We start from the raw sequence: 22,320 nt of genomic DNA, 5'->3' as shown, positions 1-22,320 counted from the left end.
CCAAAAGGGACGTGACGTGTATGCTCCTACAAAATAAAAGCCTCTTTTTACACAGAGAATAAGAGCGCTATAAAACAAACGCTTAACAAATAAACATGATAGCTTTTAGAAATAACGAATTTAATTTTAATGATCAACCTACGAGGTTGAACACATGAGAAGTTTTTAATAGCGATTCGGGCGTATTTCACAGCTCCTCCGACCGCGCCTTCGTCTTGCGCCGTTTCAAGGCGCGTTCAAGTGCAAAAAATAAAATCTGAAAAATTGCATTAAAACTCTGCGAAGCAGCGAAGTCGTGGAAAATGAACCGCATTATATCGAGGGACGACTGTATCTTTAAACGGATCCTTTAACTGAGCCGAGAACTTATTGATGAATCACAGATCAAACGTTTGTGAATGAGGCAGATCATCTCTCCTCGTCCTCGAACCCGAGCTCCTAAACTAGCGTCGCTCTCTCCACAGCTGCGTGTGCCGGCCGCCGCCCCCGCCCCCCGCCCGGACCGAGGGGGAGCGGGGAGGCCCGGGCTCAGGGGGAGGAGCCGGCGGCAGCGCTGGAGCGGCGAGGAGGACGGAGTGGTGGGAGAGCGCTGGGAACAAACTCTACACCATCGCCACGGACAAAAGCCTCAGCAAGATGATGGCGGAGTACAAACGGCGGAAGCAGCAGCAGCAGAGCCACGTCAACGCCTTCATGAAGCAGCAGGGCGGGGCCGAGGAGCAAAGGGCCCCCGCCGAGCCACAGCGGCCCCCGCAGAGGCCGCAGCATCTGCTGGACCAGCAGGGGCCCCCTTTGAGGCACTCGGTCAGTGCAGGAGCGGAGGTCCTCAGGCAGGACAAGAGACCTCGGCCCGGATCCACCGTCAGCTCCCCCAGCATCCCGCTGAGGGACACCAAGGCGCAGCTACAGGTGAGCAGGGGACAGGTGAGACAGACACACGGAGGGGACAGGTGAGACAGACACACAGAGGGGACGGGTGAGACAGACACACGGAGGGGACGGGTGAGACACACACACGGAGGGGACGGGTGAGACGACACACGGAGGGGACGGGTGAGACCGACACACGGAGGGGACAGTTGAGACAGACACACGGAGGGGACAGGCGAGACACACACACGGAGGGGACAGGTGAGACACGGAGGGGACGGGTGAGACACACACACGGAGGGGACAGGTGAGACACACACGGAGGGGACGGGTGAGACCGACACACGGAGGGGACGGGTGAGACAGACGCACGGAGGGGACAGGTGAGACAGACGCACGGAGGGGACAGGTGAGACACACGGAGGGGACAGGTGAGACACACATGGAGGGGACGGGTGAGACCGACGCACGGAGGGGACGGGTGAGACACACACGGAGGGGACAGGTGAGACAGACGCACGGAGGGGACGGGTGAGACAGACACACGGAGGGGACGGGTGAGACAGACGCACGGAGGGGACGGGTGAGACAGACGCACGGAGGGGACGGGTGAGACACACACACGGAGGGGATGGGTGAGACACACACACGGAGGGGACGGGTGAGACCGACGCACGGAGGGGACGGGTGAGACACACACACGGAGGGGACGGGTGAGACCGACACATGGAGGGGACGGGTGAGACCGACACACGGAGGGGACAGTTGAGACAGACACACGGAGGGGACAGGCAAGACACACACACGGAGGGGACAGGCGAGACACACACACGGAGGGGACAGGTGAGACAGACGCACGGAGGGGACAAGTGAGACACACGGAGGGGACGGGTGAGACACACATGGAGGGGACGGGTGAGACACACACACGGAGGGGACGGGTGAGACAGACACACGGAGGGGACGGGTGAGACACACACGGAGGGGACGGGTGAGACAGACGCACGGAGGGGACAGGTGAGACACACGGAGGGGACAGGTGAGACACACATGGAGGGGACGGGTGAGACACACACGGAGGGGACAGGTGAGACAGACGCACGGAGGGGACGGGTGAGACACACGCACGGAGGGGACAGATTGACAGGTGGGACGTATTATCAGCGTCTGTCCTTCCTCCCGTATTTGCAGGAAACGGATGAGTTTACCGTTTATGTCCTCACAACTTGCTGCGATGACGAAGACGTCTCTCTGTTTTCAGGCTTGGACCAGCATGGTCTTGACTCTCTTCAATCAGGTCCTCGTCCTCCCAGACTCGTCCTTCCTGGCGCTGCAGCCGGCGCTCTACCCTTGCGTCAGCCAGCTCGCCTGCCACGTGACGGAGGCCCGCGTCCGCCAGGCTCTGCGCGAGTGGCTGCGCCGCGTTGGACGTCTCTACGACATCGTCCTGTGACACTGCATGAAGACACGAAGCGCCGCCTCGCCGTCTCGGAGGAGACGAGCGTCCACCGGTCCACCGGTGTAGCTGGTCGGCTGCTCACGTTTGATGATGGCACGAAAGAAAAGTCTATTTTCTTGTTGTCGGGGGGGAAATCGTTTTTATGAGGAAGGAAACGGGGAGAAAGGGGGCGGGGCTGTGGTCCTCCGGACACGGGGCACCTGCCTCCGCCCCTGCACCACCTAATTTTTTATTCTTAGATTACATGCAGTTTTGTGGTTTTACGTTTTGTTGTTGTTGTTGTTGATCGCTCTGTTGTCTATTGTCAGCCGCCGGCAGCTTCCTCAACCCATTAGCAAGGCACCTGATGGCTAGACGAGACGCAGGTCAGCCTGAGGACGAGGACATCACTACGTCCTCAACAGAGGCGGGAGTCAGGGGTCACGTGAAGGACGTCTGATCTGATTGGGCGTCGAATGAGATGAAATATTTATGCGCTGTGTTTTGTGTAACCCGATACCCTCGTGTATAAACGTGCATTAATGGAGGAAATGTCTCATTTTAAATATTTATTGTCATTTTCCTCCTTTGGGCTTAGGCTGGTGTTTTACTGCGCAGTACAGTATGCGTGTACTGGTACTGCCAAAGCAGTATTTCTGTACTAGCTGTGAGCTGCTGTTGGTGTTTGGGCTTTGTTGAAGGGGGGGGGTCAGGTTCGAGGCTGTGCGTCACGCTGGCATCTAAATCTACGTGGTAACAGTCTTCACTTTATTTTTATTTCGTAACAAACTTCAAATCAAAACAAACTTTTCTTTTTGACGTAATTTGTTTTTCCTGTAAAATAAATAAAATGTTTCAGAAACCAACGACAAACTTCTTCCGGCCTTTCTGGTAATTTATCAGGAGTCCCGAAGTGAACGTTTCATCCTTAGCGTTCTCCGGGCTAGCTTGCGCTATTCCGAGACGCAAGCTAGCCCGGACTAGCAACTCTGTTGGAATTTCTAAGAGCCGTAATTATACTTTCGTATTTAATTTTCCTTCCTGATTGAATTAGAAGGTTTTGAGAGGGTTTCGGTGATTTTTCTACATTGTTCTTTTTATAACGTGAACTTATTGAGTATCTGTTTCGTGTTTCTCGTCGCTGTTGCAGCGGTTCTGCAATTTGCAGACGGTCCCTTGGCACTTGTCTCACAGCACGAAGACACCGGTGGAGTTTCTAAAGATCCGTCCGTAACCTTTTCAGTTCTGGTGCTAAAAGACAACCCGGAATGTCTCCTCGGCGGACGTTAAAAAAACAAACTGCATCGTTTCGATCAGCTGGTAGACAGCACCCCCTGTTGGGCAGATGTCGCTTGTTCATTCACTCATTATTGGTGGGGTACAGCTGATCCTGCCTTTGCTCTGGTGAGCTTTCACACTGCCCACGGAACGGAGCAGGTTTCTCTTGCAAGGGAACCGAGACCCACGTTTTCAGGCGGACTTTTTTGATCCTCTCCAGAGTCCGGATGGGCTTTCACACCAGCCCAAACGGAGCGGATTATCCGAGGAAAGGAACTCTGGTCCGTTTAAAGGGGAGCAAATAGCGGCAGTGTGAACGCACCCTGAGGCTGCTGGCCCCGTAACCCGACCCTGGATAAGCGGTTTGAAGATGAACGATTCAAAGCATTTTTACTCCGTCCTGAGATTATTGCCGTGTGTGTGTGAGTGTGTTTAGGTGTGTGTGTGTGTGTGTTTAGGTGTGTGTGTGTATGCTCCGTACGTCCAGCTCTCTCTGTTTCGTGCACGAGTCGAAGAAGAAGAGCAGAGTGGATTCTTTTTTGTGGTAATGTTCTGGCGAAAATTGCCCCCCCGAAAAATGTGCGTCCTAAAAACATCCCTTACGGGTTACCATGGTAGCGCTGCTGCGTGCGTGCTCGCTATGAAACGAGGGACGCTGTCCTGCAGCATCTGTTTGAGACAGAAATGAGGGACGCTGTCCTGCAGCATCTGTTTGAGACAGAAATGAGGGACGCTGTCCTGCAGCATCTGTTTGAGACAGAAAAGAGGGACGCTGCTCTGCAGCATCTGTTTGAGACAGAAATGAGGGACGCTGTCCTGCAGCATCTGTTTGAGACAGAAATGAGGGACGCTGTCCTGCAGCATCTGTTTGAGACAGAAATGAGGGACGCTGTCCTGCAGCATCTGTTTGAGACAGACATGAGGCACGCTGTCCTGCAGCATCTGTCTGAGACAGAAATGAGGGACGCTGTCCTGCAGCATCTGTTTGAGACAGACATGAGGCACGCTGTCCTGCAGCATCTGTCTGAGACAGACATGAGGGACGCTGTCCTGCAGCGTGTTTGAGACAGAAATGAGGGACGCTGTCCTGCAGCATCTGTTAGAGACAGAAATGAGGGACGCTGTCCTGCAGTATCTGTTTGCTATTTTGACCAAAGTCTGTCTCAAAACTGCGTTAACTTGTGGAAAAAGGGTAGAATATGTCTCCTTGAAAGGACTTCCGTCCGTCCCAGCGCTGGGACAGCGTCCCTCGCCGTCTGTTTCCCTCCCCAGGAAGTCTGTCGACAAAACTTCATCGGAACTCGCTCAAAAGCTTTTGAGTTTGTTCATTTCCAAACACACATGAAGATCACTTCCTTGTGAAGCCTGAGGCGTCTCTGGTCGCCACACCCAAAACGCGGTGCCGAGCACGTTCCACAGACGCGCGCTCGCGTGTGTGTGTGTGTGTGTGTGTGTGTGTGTGTGTCTGTGTGTGTGTCCGGCCCGGCTTCACTTTGATCTGCTGCTGCTCCCCACCAATCAGGATGGCGCTCAACGTCCCGGGTCTGGCGGCCACCCTCGTCTTCTACCTGCTGGTTCTGGGGATCGGCATCTGGGCCTCCATCAGATCCAAGCGGGACGCACACAGGACGGCGGCGCGCCACGAGGACATGGTCCTGCTGGGGGACAGAAGGATCAGCCTGGTGGTGGGAGTCTTCACCACGACGGGTGCGTGTGGGGGGGACGCGTAAAGTCCGCGCACCGGTGCGCGTGCACAAAGGCGCGTAAAGCCCGCTCACCGGTGCGCGTGAGAGGAGAGGAGACGCGTAAAGCCCGCGCACACGTGTAATAAACCGTCGGGGGTTTACAGAACAATAGCTGCACTCAGGACAGGAGGACCGGGGCGGGTCACCTGGGGGGGGGGCGTCGTCCAGGTGTCTGTCCCACCGGACCCTGGACGGCCCCTTCCGGGTCTCCACTCAGACGGTAAAAGGCGACGCGGCTCAGTCAACATCCGGTAAATTACTGCCCGCGTTTGCCTGAGAGGTCTGACAGTCTTGAGCTCGTGACGTGCGGATCGATACTTCCGGTAGCAGCTGTTCATGCTCTAAGGTCGACTCTCAAATTAAAATATACTTCAGAAGCACAGTGGGAATTAGATGCGGTTGGTGGGAACTACTTTGTCTTCCGCCTGGGTAAGCGGAGCGGCACTCTGCGTGCGAACCGCGTTTCGGCTGTTTTGCGGTTCGCGGTGTTCGGTAGGGATGGGACGATGTGCGCGTCAGCACCGCGCCGAGTGCGCAAGCGTGAAAGCCCGGATTGGTGCGCGTGTCGCTTTAACTAAAAGTCACGTGACCGGAGTTGTGTCGTCGGGATGCGCCGCGCCAAAAGGAAACAAACTGTATCGACTTGTTGCGGGTTCTGATGGAGATCACGTGGTTGGATTCCCGCTTTGCTCCATTCATGGATCGGAATGTGTGAATGAATCCATTTTAGTGTTATTTCATATTATTGAACACTTTGGTTCACAAAATCCCATAAAACGTTTTAACTCTGAATTTTATTACGTACAAATTTGCTATAATTTACGTGCCAACTCTTGAGTATTTACACAAACAAGCTAAATGTGAGCCTTCACATGAAGAACTTCACTCAGCAAACAAGTGGATGATTTTACACAAAGATGATCATAGTTCAATAAGAGACTAACAATTAAATAAAGATTAAATATTATTTCACAGCCTAATGTTGGGTTTACAGCATGCAGGTTTTCATTTTGTTTACCTGCAATGATTTTAGATCTACAGCAGAGGTCGCTGTTGAGTGACCAACACAGTGTCAACACGCTCCTTGAGGTATCAATAACCCATCACTAGTATTTGTAGATGCACCTTGTGGAACACCTCGAACACCTCGACGAACACCTTGTGGAACACCTCGAACACCTTGTGGAACACCTTGTAGAACACCTTGAGGAACACCTTGTGGAACACCTTGTGGAACACCTTGTGGAACACCTCGAACACCTTGTAGAACACCTTGTAGAACACCTTGTGGAACACCTTGTGGAACACCTCGAACACCTTGTAGAACACCTTGAGGAACACCTCGTGGAACACCTTGTAGAACACCTTGAGGAACACCTCGTGGAACACCTTGAACACCTTGTAGAACACCTTGTAGAACACCTTGTAGAACACCTCGTGGAACACCTTGTGGAACGCCTTGAGGAACACCTTGTGGAACGCCTTGTGGAACACCTTGAGGAACACCTCGTGGAAAACTTTGTGGAACGCCTTGTGGAACACCTTGAGGAACACCTTGTGGAAAACCTTGTGGAACGCCTTGTGGAACACCTCGAACACCTCGTGGAACACCTTGTAGAACACCTCGTGGTACACCTCGTGGAACACCTCGAACACCTTGTGGAACACCTTGTGGAACACCTTGTGGAACACCTCCATTTAAACCGCGACACCGACCACGAGGCGCTGCTGCCAGCGCAAGTCTGACGTCACTGGCGGAGTAAAAGCTTTTAAAAACTAAGCTTCCTGTTAGCAGCGCACCGCAGAATGTGCACGTTGCAGAATGTGCACGTTGAAATGCCGCGTGGCAGATGAATTCTTTGTGGTTTTGGAAACCAAACTTAATGACTGACGAGTTTACCAACATTTTTAGCACCTCCAGCCTTCACCCACGCTCTCTGTGTAGGGTGTGTGTCACAACAGGTGTCCCTCCAGGTGTGTCCCCAGGTGTCACTCCAGGTGAGTGACACATGATGTAGGACTAAATACGCAGCGACCCGGTCGAGGACAGACGTGAGCAGTGTGCGTGTGAAGAAGGTGGCTCCGCCCCCATCCCAGGCCGGTTCTCTCCTGCAGCTGTGCGTCGCCCGTGTTCAGCTGGCGGGACCGCATTCTCACCCAGAGGAGTGTGTTCCAGCTGCACACGGGACAGCCGGGGCCCCGAGAGCCAACTCGCCACGGGACAGCCGGGGCCCCGAGAGCCAACTCGCCACGGGACAGCCGGGGCCCCGGGAGCCAACTCGCCACGGGGCCACACAAAACACAAGCACGCACGCTCACACGTGCACCTGCGTGCCCTTTGGTGTGACCCGCTCACCTTAGCTGCTTGTTTTTGGCGGTGGGAGGAACCGGGAGAGAAATCACGCAGACCATGGGGAGAACACGGACAGGAATCGAACCCAGAACCTTCTTGCTGTGTAACAGCCACACACACACTCATGGCATCCAAATAGGCCTCAGGTAGACATTAAACGGTGTTTGTGTCCGCGGGGGTTCTCTCCGGGTTCTCCGGCTTCCTCCCACCATGCAGCTTCGGTGAGTTGGTTTCACTAAATTGAGGTTGGGTTTGGGATTCTCTGTTTGTGTGTGGCCCTGCGATGAACTGGCGGCTCGTCCAGGGTGTGCCCCGCCTCTCGCCCGTTGGCTGCTGGGATAGGGTTCCAGCGCGACCCGGTAACGGACAGAGCGGTTCAGAAGATGAATCGATGGTTCCAATAATAATGTGAAGTGTGTGTGTGTGTGCTCCACAGCGACCTGGGTTGGAGGGACCTTCATTATCGGCACCGCTGAGATGGTTTACGACCCCCGCTTCGGGCTGGTGTGGGCCGTGATGCCGGTCGCAGCAACGGTGGCTTTTATTACTGGTACGTTTTTCGTTGTTTCTCAAACACGAACATTTCCAGTCGAGGTAAACCCAGAATCAGTGACGGCCCGTCGACGGTACTGCACGACCGCTGCGCCAGGACGTTGGGGAACTCACTGCAACGCTGGGTCTCCCATAGCAACGCCTTTGATGTGAACCGACTTGAGGGAGCGTTTGTTCCTGTCGTTGACGTCCTGCCGCCATGACTCAGACGTGTCCGGGCTCCCTCTCTTTTGTTCGCCCTCCCTGCCAGCGTTTAAACCCTCAGCGTTCTGGATTCTACGTTTTTGTATTCAAAATGGATGAAACACCTGACCATCTACTGCGTCCATGGCAAGCATGCGTTTAAAACTGTTTGTCGTGAACAAGAATTCGGCTTTACGATTGGCTGTCTGGCAGAACGAGTCAACAAATTGACGCTCACATGCCCGTTTGTATTTAAAGCTGTTTCTGTACGAGCGTGTTTCATCGAAAGAAACACGTTGAGCGGATTTTGAGCTCGCCTCTTTTCCAGGCGGCCTTTTCTTTGCGGAGCCGATGAGAGAAAAGAAGTACGTGACCATGATGGACCCGTTCCACCTGAAGTACGGAGACAGACTGACCGGACTTCTGTCTGTGGCGCCTCTGATATCTGAAGTCATTTGGGTAGCATCGACATTGATAAGCTTGGGTAATGATGCGTGCACACACACACACACACATATACCGGTACACACAATTACTGCAACCATCAAATGAGTCCTGCTGATCGTAGTAAAACACTTTGATATTACGGTGGGTCTATTCTTGTTCTCTGGGGTTTATCCTGCGCGTGTGTGTGTGTGCGTGCAGATGTACTATATTTACGTGTGCTTTGATGTGTCTCTCAGGGGTGACCATGAGTGTGATCTTGGACATGTCCTACGCCGTGTGCATCTGGATCTCTGCTGCTGTGGCCATCACCTACACCTTGCTTGGAGGCCTCTACTCTGTGGCCTACACGGACATCATTCAGCTCACACTCATCTTCTTCGCATCGGTAAACATCCTGTTGACAGAAACGCCTTGAATATGCAGACAATAAAAAAAGAAAATAATAATAATATTGTTATATCAAAAAAGGACAACAGATAGGAAACTGCTTATAAAGGTCAGTATTTGACCAGGACCTTATGAGAGGCAGTTAATCTACAGCCACGTTAAAGTAAGTGCTAGCATAAACTGTCAATAAATACAGGGGGTGGAGTCTAGACGACAGGGCATTCAATTCAATTCAGTTTTATTTCTATAGCTCCAGATCACAACAGGAAGTCATCTCAAGGCACTTTACAGGATTAGCAGGGAAAGACAGAACCCAACTTGACCCACAAGAGCAAGAACTTTGGAGACGGAGGCAAGAAAAACCTTCCCTTTAACAGGCAGAAACCTTGGACAGAACCTAGGCTCATAGTGGACGGACATCTGTCTGGACCGGTTAGGTTGAGACGGAGAGAGAGAGACAGAGGTAGAACGATAAAGAGACAATGACAGAGAGGGAGAGAGAGTGATAGAGAGACAGAGAGCAGGAGCAGACAAAAACATAATGTAACTTATATGCTGCTGAACAAGATACTGACTAAAGAGCTGCTATATAAAAGTATAAATGCTAATGCTAGCGATACGGACATCAGTGTTGAGGGCCACAGGTCCAGGTTCTGCAGCACCACGGACAGAAGGACCTGAAAGAGAGAGGGACAAACAGAGGGAGAGAGAGCACAAGACTACAGGGAAGAGAGAGAGATTACTGACATATATTTATAACATGTGAATAACCAGATGAAGAGGGAGCTCAGTGCATCATATGAGGTTATGAAAGCTCCGCCCCCCCAGTCTGCTTTAGGACATTTTTGGAACCAATAGCAGGCCGGCATTTTGGGACCGCAGGGCCCGAGTGGGGCAATATGGCATAATGAGCTCTACAAAGTAAGCAGGGGCCTGGCTGTTGAGGGCTTTAAAAGTGAACAGAAGGATTTATTTTAACAATGACAATAAACTTTGCTTCCATAACCTTTACTTGATTATCTGAAGCCCACATTTAATAGTACTGCACCTAGTTAGGCCCGAGCGCCTATCCTAGGCGTAAGGGGCTATTGCTTTTGCAACGCAGAAGACGACAAGTTGGCGACCCTCAGCATCCAACTTTGCCATGCTGTTGAGGACGACCAACACACTCACGCACACACACACCGACACTCAACAGCACACACACACACCCCGACACTAAACAACACACACATACAGACACACACAAACACGAGTTGACGATTCTTTGTTCTGCTGTTTAAACGGCAATTTGACCCCCTGAACATACTCGAAAACTTACCAAACTTTGAACCAAGCTCAGAACCGGCGAAAAATTAATTATTTTATGTGTTTCAAATTTGGGCATGAAAAAAGTCACCTACAAAAGTCACAATGCATTGTGCCTATGGGGAGGGGTCCGACGCCAACTTTGTCGGATATCCACGAAATTCGGTACAGACATGCGTCAAGTCAGGGCAATTTTTTTTTTATTATGGCCACGCCCCCAGACACACAGGAAGGCGGCCATATTGGATTGAAACTTAAAAACTGCTGAGTCAGCGTTTGCACACACACACTCCAATCCAAACCAAATTTTAAACACTTATTGACCCTTCCTACCTGGACACTTTAAAAGTGAAACATTGACAATCGGCCTTACAGCGCCCCCTGCAGAACAAGAACAAAAATTGAATGGGAAGCAAAAAAATAGTTTGCCAGAAATGATTGAAATTTTCCAGAAAATTCCCTCATGTGGTCCCGATCAAAAAACACAATCGTAACCATGTTGTTGTTTTTACGCTGTTGTCCTGGCGATGGCAACCCCTCCTATGGGGAGGGGTCCGACGCCAACTTTGTCGGACAGCCACGAAATTCGGTACAGACATGCCCCAGACACACAGAAAGGCAGCCATATTGGATTGAAAGTTAAAAACTCCTGATGGTAGATGGCCAAAGATTTTACAGACTGTGCAGAAGTGAGCTGCTCAAAAATCTGTTGGCCAACACTGCCATCTAGCTGCAGATATGAGAACAGCTGCAATACAGATAAAATACCTGCAACGGTCTCATCAGGCCACAAGGCTGAGACTCCTGGGGAATATTACTTTTGTAGAATATATGTCAATATATGAATGAGAAAGAAATACTGAAACATATTTCATCGGTGTTTGTTTTGAACTAGTCATTAACAGAGAAAATCATAAATTGGTAAATTACAACTTTCAACTGCTTTGAAGTTTCAGTTCCTTAAAGACTATTCTAACCATTTAGTTTCAAAACATTGTGTCTACTGACAGGGGGGAAATATTATTTAACCTGTATGTGTTGCATTGTAGCCGTCAGCTACCTTAAGGAAAGGAGACAAGAGAGTAAATTATCAATATTTTTTATTAGATTTTATTAGATTCAGCTGGGGGGGTCAGTCGAGGTGGCTGGGGCAGACTCTCTTTTTTTCTTCTTTATCTTTTTCTTCTCTTTCTGCTGGGGCAGTTGGCCACAGCACTCACTGATTTGCTGATTTCTTCTTTCGGCTTTGGAAGAGTCGAGCCCACCAGCGCTTTGTCTTTTTCTTCTTGTCTTCCTGTTTCAGTGACTCCTCCTCGCTCCTTTGAGCTGGCTCCTCCTCCTTGATGAGCATCTCTTTGAATTGCTCCCTCTGATTGGCGAGGATCTCGTTGAATTGCTCCTTCTGATTGGCGAGGATCTCGTTGAATTGCTCCTTCTGATTGGCGAGGATCTTGTTGAATTGCTCCTTCTGATTGGCGAGGATCTTTTTGAATTGCTCCTCCTGATTGGTGAGCACCTCTTTGAAATGCTCCTCCTTGTTGGCAAGGAGCTCTTTGAATTGCTCCTCCTTGTTGACGAGGAGCTCTTTGAATTGCCCCTCCTGCTTGGCGAGCAGCTCCTTGCTGACCTTCTCCGCCTGCTCAGAAGCCTCCCGCAGCTGCTGGCTCTGCTTGGTCTTCAGCTCATCCATGGCCAGCAAGGCCTTCTCGTATCTGTCGTCTTTCACGTCACTGAGCTCGCTTTCAATCGTGGCCTTTGATTTTTCTACCTTCTCCGGTAGTGAAGGATGAGTTTGGGGTTTCCAACCCTTAACTTCTGGCTTGTGAGGCTCTTGGGTGCCTTTTTTAAGGGCCAATGTCTCTCTCAGGAGGAAGCGGATTCTGTTTGAAGTTGTCCCCTCCGTGATGATGTTGCCGATCTGCTCGAAGTACTGATCCATTTCTGCAGTCACTGCGAGGTTTTCTGCAGTCACTGCGAGCAGCTGGCAGAGACATTCTAAAGACACGTCATCACCATTCTTGAGGAGTATGGAAGCACATTTGTGGATGTCTTGGGCTAGAAATACATTCTCGTTGTAGAGCTCGCCAATAAAACGTACGTTTCCCACTGACCGGCGGGAGCTCTTGAATATGGCTTTGTCCAGCACCATCTCCAGGTCAGTAGGCTCTTCTTTGTTTTTGGCAGCCTCCAACGCTCTTTTCAATTTTAGAACGTCATCATCTTCATGTAGAACACCTCTAAACTCTTTCTTGCATCGATTAATCAGAAGAGTGCGGAACGTCACAACAATTCCAGGCTTGTCCGGGCTGGAAACATTCAAATCCATCAGGGCGTGGCACATGCTGGCATAGAGCCGAGTGAACTCCTCCTCTGTGATGGCCTTCTCAAAGATCAGACCAGTCAGTACTTGGAGCCTCTCCTCGGTGTCTATCTTCAGCTGGCTCACCTGCCTCACCAGTTCCTGTAGTGTCTCAGGTCTAGCCACGTTGAGGATACAGCGGAGACGCGCCATCAGCTTTTCGGACTTGACTTTCTCGGTCTCCTCTTCGGGGCGGAGAGCGGATGCTTTGCACATCCCGCTGGATTGCAGGTTGCCAGGTCTATACTCGTACCTGGGTACTGATAAACCTCGAAAATCCCTCATTGTGATTCAGGAATTACAATAGCAATTGACAATTCAATCAAACCTTACTTCTTATATACAGTACCTTGACCCTTTGATGTCCATCTGCTTTGATTTTGACTTTTGTTTGCCAGATATGCTCTGCCCTTTGATCTGCTTTGATGTTAATGCTGGTTTGCGGTGTCCCTACTCTAAGCCGTACACCAGGGGTCCCCAAACATTTTCCTGTGAGGGCCACATAACGTCTCCCTTCTCTGATGGGGGGCCGGGGTCAGTTTGTACAGGAAAAGTGTGACGATGGCAAATAACCCTTTCTTCGCAGAAGAAAAAGTCAGGAAATAAATAATAACACTATTAATAAAATAAATAATAACCAAATAACCCTTTCCGGGTTTGTCACAGAACAAAAGTCCATAAAACATTAACTTTCTGGTCGTATGTGATCATCATTAAAAGTGTCCCAAACGAAAGGAAGAATGCTTTTCTTCAGAATATTAATATATTCTTTACTATCAATATTATTTTTAGGAAACAAAATACCGAATTAATGACCCCTCTTAAATGCACCAAATACCATTATTGATCCCCCACCGGCTACTCATGTTGTATGGAAAGGGAAAAAAATACAAATACAAATACAAAAATACTGCTGCACCTCCAGCCATCAGTCCGTTAAACTGTTTAAAGTTTGCGGACGACACCACCCTCATCGGGCTCATCTCGGACGGTGATGAGTCTGCCCCCAAGGAGGGAGGTGGACCGGCTGGAGTCCTGGTGTAGCAGCAACAACCTGGGGCTGAACAGCCAGAAAACAGTGGAGATGATCGTGGACTTTGGGAAAGTCACAGCCCAAACACAGACAAAAGCGGCGTGCGTCGGCGGGCCAGCTCATCGGCCGGCCAGCTCATCGGCCGGCGAGGGCCTTCGATGCCGCTTGCGCCTTTAATTAGGCCCGAGCGCCTATCCTAGGCGTAAGGGGCAACCCTCGGCATCCAACTTTGCCATGCTGTTGAGGACGACCAACACACTCACGCACACACACACCGACACTCAACAGCACACACACACACCCCGACACTAAACAACACACACGCACACACACAGAAACCAAGAAACACGAGTTGACGAGCGCAGCGAGTCAACCATCGGGCGACCAACACACCCACGCCCACACACACACGACACTCAACAGCACACACACACACACCCCGACACTAAACAACACACACATACAGACACACACAAACACGAGTTGTTCTGCTGTTTAAACGGCGATTTGACCCTCTGAACATGCTCGAAAACTCACCAAATTTTGAACCAAGCTCAGAACCGGTGAAAAATTAAATATTTTATGTGTTTCAAAATTGGGCAGGAAAAAGTGGCGCACCAGCGCCACCTACAAAAATCACAATGCATTGTGCCTATGGGGGGTCCGACGCCAACTTTGTCGGACAGCCACAAAATTCGATACAGACATGCGTCAAGTCAGGGCAAAAAAAACATATTATTTTGGCCACGCCCCCAGACACACAGGAAGGCGGCCATATTAAAAACTGCTGAGTCAGCATTTGCACACACACACTCCAATCAAAACCAAATTTTAAACACTTATTGACCCTTCCTACCTGGACACTTTAAAAGGGAAACTTTGACAATGGGCCTTACAGCGCCCCCTACAGAACAAGAACAAAAATTGAATGGGAAGTAAAAAAATTGTTTGCCAGAAATGATTTGCCAGAAAATTCCCTCATGTGGTCCCGATCAAAAAACACAATCGTAACCATGTTGTTGTTTTTACGGTGTTGCCATGGCAATGGCTGGCATTCCCTATGTTAATCAAATGAGTGCGATACAAAACAATCACTAATCTTATGAAAATGACATATTAGCATGGAAACATCCCAAATTTGCCACATACATTCTCACACACATGCCGGTCGAAAAGGCAATGACACCCAGGCTGCACTTTTTACGCTGTTGCTATGGCGATGGCAACCACTCCTATGGGGAGGGGTCCGACGCCAACTTTGTCGGACAGCCACAAAATTCGGTACAGACATGCGTCATGTCAGGGCAAAAAAAAGAAAGTATTATGGCCACGCCCCCAGACACACAGGAAGGTGGCCATATTGGATTGAAACTTAAAAACTCCTGATGGCAGATGGCCATATAATCCAAATAACGATTTGACTAAACTGTGAGCTACTCATGCAGCTCAAATCTAAACACTTGTGAAGCACTCAGGACAAAAGCGGCGTGCATCGGCGGGTCAGCTCAACGGCCTGTCGGCCGGCGAGGGCCTACAACGCCGCTTGCGGCTTTAATATTCTACATTGTTGAGCCGAGTATTCGTTTGACTTTTTTACTTTAAATATTTATTGTACATATTTCTATTTCCATAAGTGTTGTCAGACATGACTCAAGGTCATGACAAAAATAAAGAAAAGGATGCAAAAGTGAACATGAATATATAAGTACGTAGTTAAGCACTCAGAGAGTGCCGACCTGCGCCGGGCACCTCGGTTGCCCTGTATTGTATCTCCGAGATATTGAGGAACACATTTTGAAGCTCCATTGACTGCAATAAAGAAGAGCAAGAAACAAAGAAAACTGGACTATTCAAGTTTGGTTGAAGACGTTTACCTCCCATCAAAGGGGCTTCTCCAGTTCTAAATGACTGGTAGAGTGTCCAGATACTTATACTCCTGTTGACGCAGAAAACAAAGAAATTACCAAAACCACCAAGGCAATAAGACTCCCCAGTAGTATTCGCAGTCGCTCAAAGGAGTGTCCTGTTTCTTTCAGGTCGTAAACGTTGCATCTTCTGTTGTGGCTTTTTCTCCTCGACTCAGTGGCTGTGCATCCCCTTCCTGTTCATGAATCCCACCTCAGCCGTCATCACCAGCACGTCCTTCAACCACACCTTCCAGCCTCCCTGGGTCGGTACCCTGACACCGGATACGGCCTTTAAATGGGTGGACACGTTCTTGCTACTGGTGAGGTCATGAGCAGGGACTGAATCCATTGGTGTTCAGGGCATGTGCAAGAATTGATCCCATGATAGCTGTTGTCATTTAGCAGGGAAGGCTAAATGAGTTTTTAAAAGGACTGACGAACTCTGATCTTCTGCAGTTTTCCTCCGACTCTGTGTTCACAAATGGAAACTATTGCGAACTAATGCTAATCAATACATTATCTAATCAATCTAAATCACTCTGTGTAAGAAGAATATAAAAGTTACAATATCATATGACAAATTACAGATATAAAATAGAGCTTCTCCTGACGACTCTAACACGTTGTGAAGCCAGAAGGGGTTCTTTTTTCTCGTCCTAAGAGCATAGGAGACCTTGGATTTCAAGACTTCCACCAGAGGACTTTATCTGCCTCTTCCTCAGCCACAGCCAGGTTTCGATGTTATGCTGCAGCTCTTCTCATCCCCACATTTGGGATTCCTCCTGTGCTCATTGGGGCGGTGGCTGCATCAACTGGTACAGAAATGTAAAGTTGAGGTATAGAGGGCTGTGTCCTTTTCCTAACAGTATCCCACAATGCAACGGCGTCGGCCATATTGCAAGGCTTCGTTTATAGAGACTTTGTTTACACGTTCACAATAGCGCTAATCATAACACATGTATTTTTTTTCCGAATATTCACTGGAAATTTATTTTCCTTGGATTTTGCAGCATATTCTGAGTCACTAGACAAGAAGGGTGAAAACATACCATACTTTTAGCTTGTTGTACGCTACGTGTAGCTAAATAACTGCTAATGTATTACGCTAACATACTGGACACCTATTTAGCTTGTTGTGTATGCTACCCATAGCTGAATAACTGCTAATGCATTACGCTCAAAAACAATGAGCATGTACAAACAAAGCCTTTCTAAATGGCCACCGGCAATGCATTGTGGGAAGTGTAGAAAGGGCCGAAGCCCTCCATAGTGATGGCTGACTTGACGCTCCTAACTCGGTTGATTTTCTGGTTTCTCAGACTGGAACCTGACATCGTATGGTTCTCCGCCTCCATTCGAGAGGGGTCAGACCGGTCTGATCCTACCTCTCGCCCTACAGCACTTGACCCCAGCCTACATCTCTGTAATTGGCATCGGAGCTGTTGGTGCCGCCGTGATGTCATCGACTGACTCTGCCCTGCTGTCTTCAGCCTCCATCTTCTCTTCAAATATTTACAAGATCTTGAGGACCACGGTAAATGTCACCACATGAAGCCGTCGGGGACATGAAACGGTTCCCTGACTCGGTACTTTGACTGCGTGAGGACTCTCCTCATCCTGCTGCTCACCACGTGACCTCTTCCCTTCATTATAGGCATCGGAGAATGAGATCCGTTGGGTGATTCGTATTTCCGTGGTTGTTTTCGGCCTGGCCGGAGTGGCCCTTACCTTCCTGCACAACGGCGTTATTGCTTTCTGGATCCTGGGTGGTGAAATTGCCTACATTTTGATGTTCCCACAGCTGGTCTGCGTACTCTTCTTCAGCATCTCCAATGGCTACGGTGCAACTGTGGGCTTCCTGTTGGGATTTTTTCTAAGACTTCTCTGTGGAGAGCCTCTAATATTGCTGCCACCTGTCATCCATTTCCCAGGATGCACCCTTGAAGGAGGGGTTTACAATCAGTATGCTCCTATTAAGACCATCTGTATGCTGGTGTCTTTGGCCACCATACTGCTGGTCTCCTACTTAGCTTCTGTACTCTTCACCAAAGGACTGCTACCTGAGAGGTGGGACGTTTTCCAGGTGAAAGGTCAGCGCCCACAACAAACGCGCGTACCAGTTGAAATGAACTGCGTGAATGACAATCCCACCCTCCAGCCTCTGTGTGAGACCACTGCAGTCTCACATGCAATCGAATCGACTTGCTGAACCTGAGGTAACAGCATGGTGCAACAAAGCGCCGCTCTCTGAGCCAGTATGTTTACAAAAAGTCTGTTTGGCATCTCAGGAAATGTCTGTGATTGACTGCCATTTCATTCGCTCCTTCATCTTCATGATGACGACTCCTCAGAACTCTGTCCATGCCTCACTTTGTGTCTGTCCGTTTTGTTGGTCCCATGCTTCACTGTGGCGTGGCACAGACCGCGATGGCGCACCGTAGGAAATAGCACTCCATGAAACATGATGTGCTAGTTAGTCTTTTAAGCGGGCAAGGTGATGTCACGGTTACATTAAGTGCAGGAAGCTCGAACAATGACTGGCACCATGTATGATGTCATTTTCGAGTACAAATGCAGACCAGTAGAAATAAAAAAAAACCAAAAACCAATGGTCTTGCTTTTCTGAAGTAGTGCGGTTGGAGCCTATGCCAGCTCATCGCAGGGTGACACAGAAGAGAACCATCACGCTCGCATGTTTTTGGTGGTGGGAGGAGCCAGAGGAACCCACACAGGAATCAAACCCGGGACCTCCTTGCTATCCATTGTGCCCCTTATGCCATTTATTCTTCTTAAATGAAATCTAATTTAGTCTTTATATTAATTTACATCTACACATGTATACGTTTAAAATAAAAAGCACGCATTAAAGTTCCTTCAGTGCCTTTCTGGATTCTTCATTCATGTTACATGATCAGCAAATGGCGTCTGCTAAATTGTCCCAGACTTGTTGATGTGAGTTTGACGAATGGATCCAGATGGACGGTACCACCCAGAGCCCCCCTCCAGTCAGTGGGCGTAGCCAATCGTTTCAGAATGAGAGGGCTTTGTGCGTCCAGGGACGTGACGAACCGGCGAGAATCGAAGAAGGCAGATCAATGTCGTCGGGATTTCTACATTCTGGGGACTCCGTTGCTTTGTAAGACCATGAAGACATGTCAGAGGTTACATATGAGGCAGTTGAGACAATGATGCTATCAGTTGTAGCCTCCCCCCCCTAAAGGCTGTTACAGGGCACAGGGTCAGCGCCACCCCTGATGCCAGGCTGCCCTGTGGCCTCCTCATACTGTCCAGTTTGATTGTTGCCAATCACAAAGAGCTAAAAACCAAGAATCAACTGGACTTGTTCAAGTTTGATTGAAGATGTTTCACCTCTAATCCGAGAGGCTTCTTCAGTTCTGAGCGACTGGACGTCGAGGGCCCAGATGCTTATACTCGTGTCGGAGCAAGAAACAAAGAAATGACCGAATCCACAAAGGCAATCAATTCAATTTTATTTTATATCTATAGCGCCGGATCAACAACAGAAGGTTACTCCAAGGCACTTTACAGGATGAGCAGGGAAAGACAGAACCCAACTTGACCCACAAGAGCAAGAACTTTGGAGACAGAGGCAAGAAAAAACTTCCATTTAACAGGCAGAAACCTTGGACAGAACCTAGGCTCATAGTGGACGGCCATCTGTCTGGACCGGCTGGGTTGAGAAGGGGGGAGAGAGAGAGAGAGAGAGAGAGAGAGAGAGCAGGAGCAGACAAAAACAAAACGTATATGTGGAGAGATTTAGGCAGAGCCGGTCTCCCGGCGGGGCAGACGTGAATCTCATCTTTGATGATGTCGCTGCTATCAATGACCTGGTAGTTTACGTACCTTTAAAATGTTAGCGATTGCTCCTTATCAGCAGGTGCCTTTCTGTCCTTCGCCCCGTGATCGTCGACTTGCTCTTTCATATCTCGTCATGCTGAATCGTGTGCTTTTCTTTTCCTGTCACCCTGCACTGTTTCCAGTCTGGCTCTGAGATCATCAATAAGTTCATCAGAGGTTTCTTACATGTAGGGCATTCAGTCTGGGTTTGACTTTGGTTAAGTAGGGGGGGGGGGGGGGGTATTTTTTATTTATGTCACTCCCGAGTGGAGGTGCAGATGGATAAATTCCTCTGGAGGGAGGCTGACCTGTGGGGCCACAGCAGTGCCGGTACCCTCCCCCCACTGGGGATGCAGCTGCCCCCCCCCCCCCCCTCTTCAAGCCCCCAATCCTGCTTTTCTTGGCTGATTTTATTTTAATCGCTAAAGTCATGCAGGATTCTAATTCTCCATTGAAGTCGCCCCCCCCCCCCCCTTTTTTTCAGGACTCTAGTTTCAGGGTCGACCCAGGGTGTTTATTTTCCATGTACTTTGTGACTTGACCCAGAGAGAATCCCTTTAATGGGGCGAAGTGACTCCCGAGCTGCAGCCTTCTGCTCCGGCTTCTCGCTCGATGCTTTCAGTCCCTCCGGTCTGGCCACCCCAAGGTTCAAGGTTACTTTATTTGTACCCGAAGGTAGATTTGTTTTGCTGTGCCCTCGAGCCTCTATGGATGAGTTTAAACGTCTTCCCCAGTGACGGTTTGACTCCGTGCAGTGATTCCGTGTTACTGTTACAACCGTCGGCCCGACGAGAATGAAGAGGAGACCATTAAAGACATGGAATCACACTGCAGCATCGGCTTCTGGACTCTGACTCCGGTTCTGGTTCCCGTTTCAGGATGTACACCAGTAGATTTCAGCGTGTGACACATTCCTGAGCTCTCAGAATGTCGCTGGAATTATGAAGTCACCAGAGAATGATGTTGAATGTTTATTGGCAGGGCAACAAACGACATTCTTTATACGTCCACAGTTTATGGCACTCACCTCCTTCCAGATTTCTTAACTTGGAAACTTCATTTTAGCAGCTAAACATGCAGATAGTACTCTTTTACTCGGCCTCTTACTTTTTTATCCATCCTGGGTTCAGTTCTGAGTTTGTGGCCTTTTTGCATGAAGTATAAAACCTGACAGCAAACAGTCCCCACAAAAGAACGATTTTATGTTTGATGTTTAGATCATTGGAGTTTCCATGTGAAGCCGGTGTCGGCTGTTTGTTTAAAGCCGACACCGTTATTTGATTGGACATCCGGTAACTGTGACAGGAATGAGGGGGGGGGGGGGGGGGGGGGGTCGGGGTATCAGTCCCATTAACACTGTGGATGCCAAACCTCTTTTACATTGTTATTATCGTTAATAACATATTCTTTGGCCATTTGTTCAGGCACTCTGGTGCTGTGTCGCCGCACACCTTCACGTGTTTCTGTTTTTATTTTCATCCAGATCAATACTGTGGAATAATTTTTACTAGAATTGTAGATTTTAGAAATCAGCTATGATTTGCTTCCACATGATAATATATCCAACTGTAATGCATTGCACCGGCAGGGGGCGCTCCAGGATAGAATACACGCCAGTGGCGTAATGCCACTCAGGCGCTGCAGGGGGCGCTGTTATCTGTTTACGTGTATTCCTGGCTGAGCGTGGAGTGCAGGATTTAAATATTTGGCCTGTTTCACTGTTGTTGTGTGATTTTGTGATTGTTTGACTTTTACCATTTGACTATTGATAACTCGGTTCACCACAGCCGAGCACGCGCAATACGTCACAAGTGTTTTCAGCTGACGCGCACGCGGGTCCACGCGTGAACCAGACAGAACGAGATGAAGCCAGCCTCCGCCTGTCAGAAGTTACGCACCAACAAACGCCACACGCGCACGGACGCGCACACGCACACGTTTAACAATACATCCCGGCACTGTAGTAACTAAAGTGAACAAAGTAACCGAACCAAATTATACCGCGTTACATTTTACTGATAGCAGCCTGATAATAATAATAAGAATGAAATAATAACTGTTTCCATGACTTCACTGCCAGTGAGTGTCCACGCACACGCACGCACGCGTACAGGCCTATAACGTGACGTCACGAACCCACGCAGGTGTGACCTGGATGGAGGCCACGTCTCGGGTGGGCGGCGGCTCCACGGACGTTCAGGTGTCATGATTGAATAAGACACGCGACACACGCAGAAAGCCACGCTGCGCGTAAAGACGCGCGCCGCGGCCGCGCCGTCGTGGATCAGAGCTCCTGCTTACATCGATCATGACGCTGATCAAACTTCTGTTTAATAAACACTGAATCAGAAAAACTTCACGCAAAAGATTCGTGCGCGTTTCCATCGAGTGGCTGAGACGCGCACGCAGTTGTTGCAATCCTCCCTGAACGGCTCTACTACTCGGTTGTGTACTTATCCTCCCTGAATGGCTTTACTACTCGGTTGTGTACTTGTCTCCACTACACACCAAATCCAGTATTTTTCCATCAAGCAGCGCGCCGGACCACGTGACCAGGAGAGCGGAGAAAAAAGAGAAGCAACAAACCCGCTGTCATGTTCGC

The 22,320-nt window shown here is 49.6% G+C and overlaps 2 protein-coding genes across 2 annotated transcripts in view; both read left to right on the top strand.

Moving 5' to 3' along the window:
• arfgef3 (ARFGEF family member 3) overlaps positions 1-2,323 on the top strand; it is a 57,063-nt gene extending 54,740 nt beyond the window's left edge. Inside the window, 2 exon segments of the mRNA XM_068741526.1 lie at positions 465-909; positions 2,132-2,323. Coding sequence (XP_068597627.1) covers positions 465-909; positions 2,132-2,323 — 637 coding nt within the window.
• Positions 2,324-5,109: 2,786 nt separating this feature from the next.
• Positions 5,110-18,069, top strand: LOC137895825 (high affinity choline transporter 1-like). The gene is made up of 8 exons (XM_068741341.1): positions 5,110-5,293; positions 8,121-8,234; positions 8,748-8,903; positions 9,103-9,251; positions 16,037-16,180; positions 16,522-16,675; positions 17,180-17,394; positions 17,515-18,069. The coding sequence occupies exons 1-8, from the start codon at positions 5,110-5,112 to the stop codon at positions 18,067-18,069; spliced, it is 1,671 nt and encodes a 556-aa protein (XP_068597442.1).
• Positions 18,070-22,320: the final 4,251 nt, after the last annotated feature.

This window comes from Brachionichthys hirsutus, chromosome 7 (genome assembly GCF_040956055.1).
Source record: "Brachionichthys hirsutus isolate HB-005 chromosome 7, CSIRO-AGI_Bhir_v1, whole genome shotgun sequence".
NCBI classification, from domain to species: Eukaryota; Metazoa; Chordata; class Actinopteri; order Lophiiformes; family Brachionichthyidae; genus Brachionichthys; species Brachionichthys hirsutus.
The sequence above is the reverse complement of the archived record's forward strand: the minus strand, read 5'-3'. Positions and strand labels throughout refer to the sequence as shown.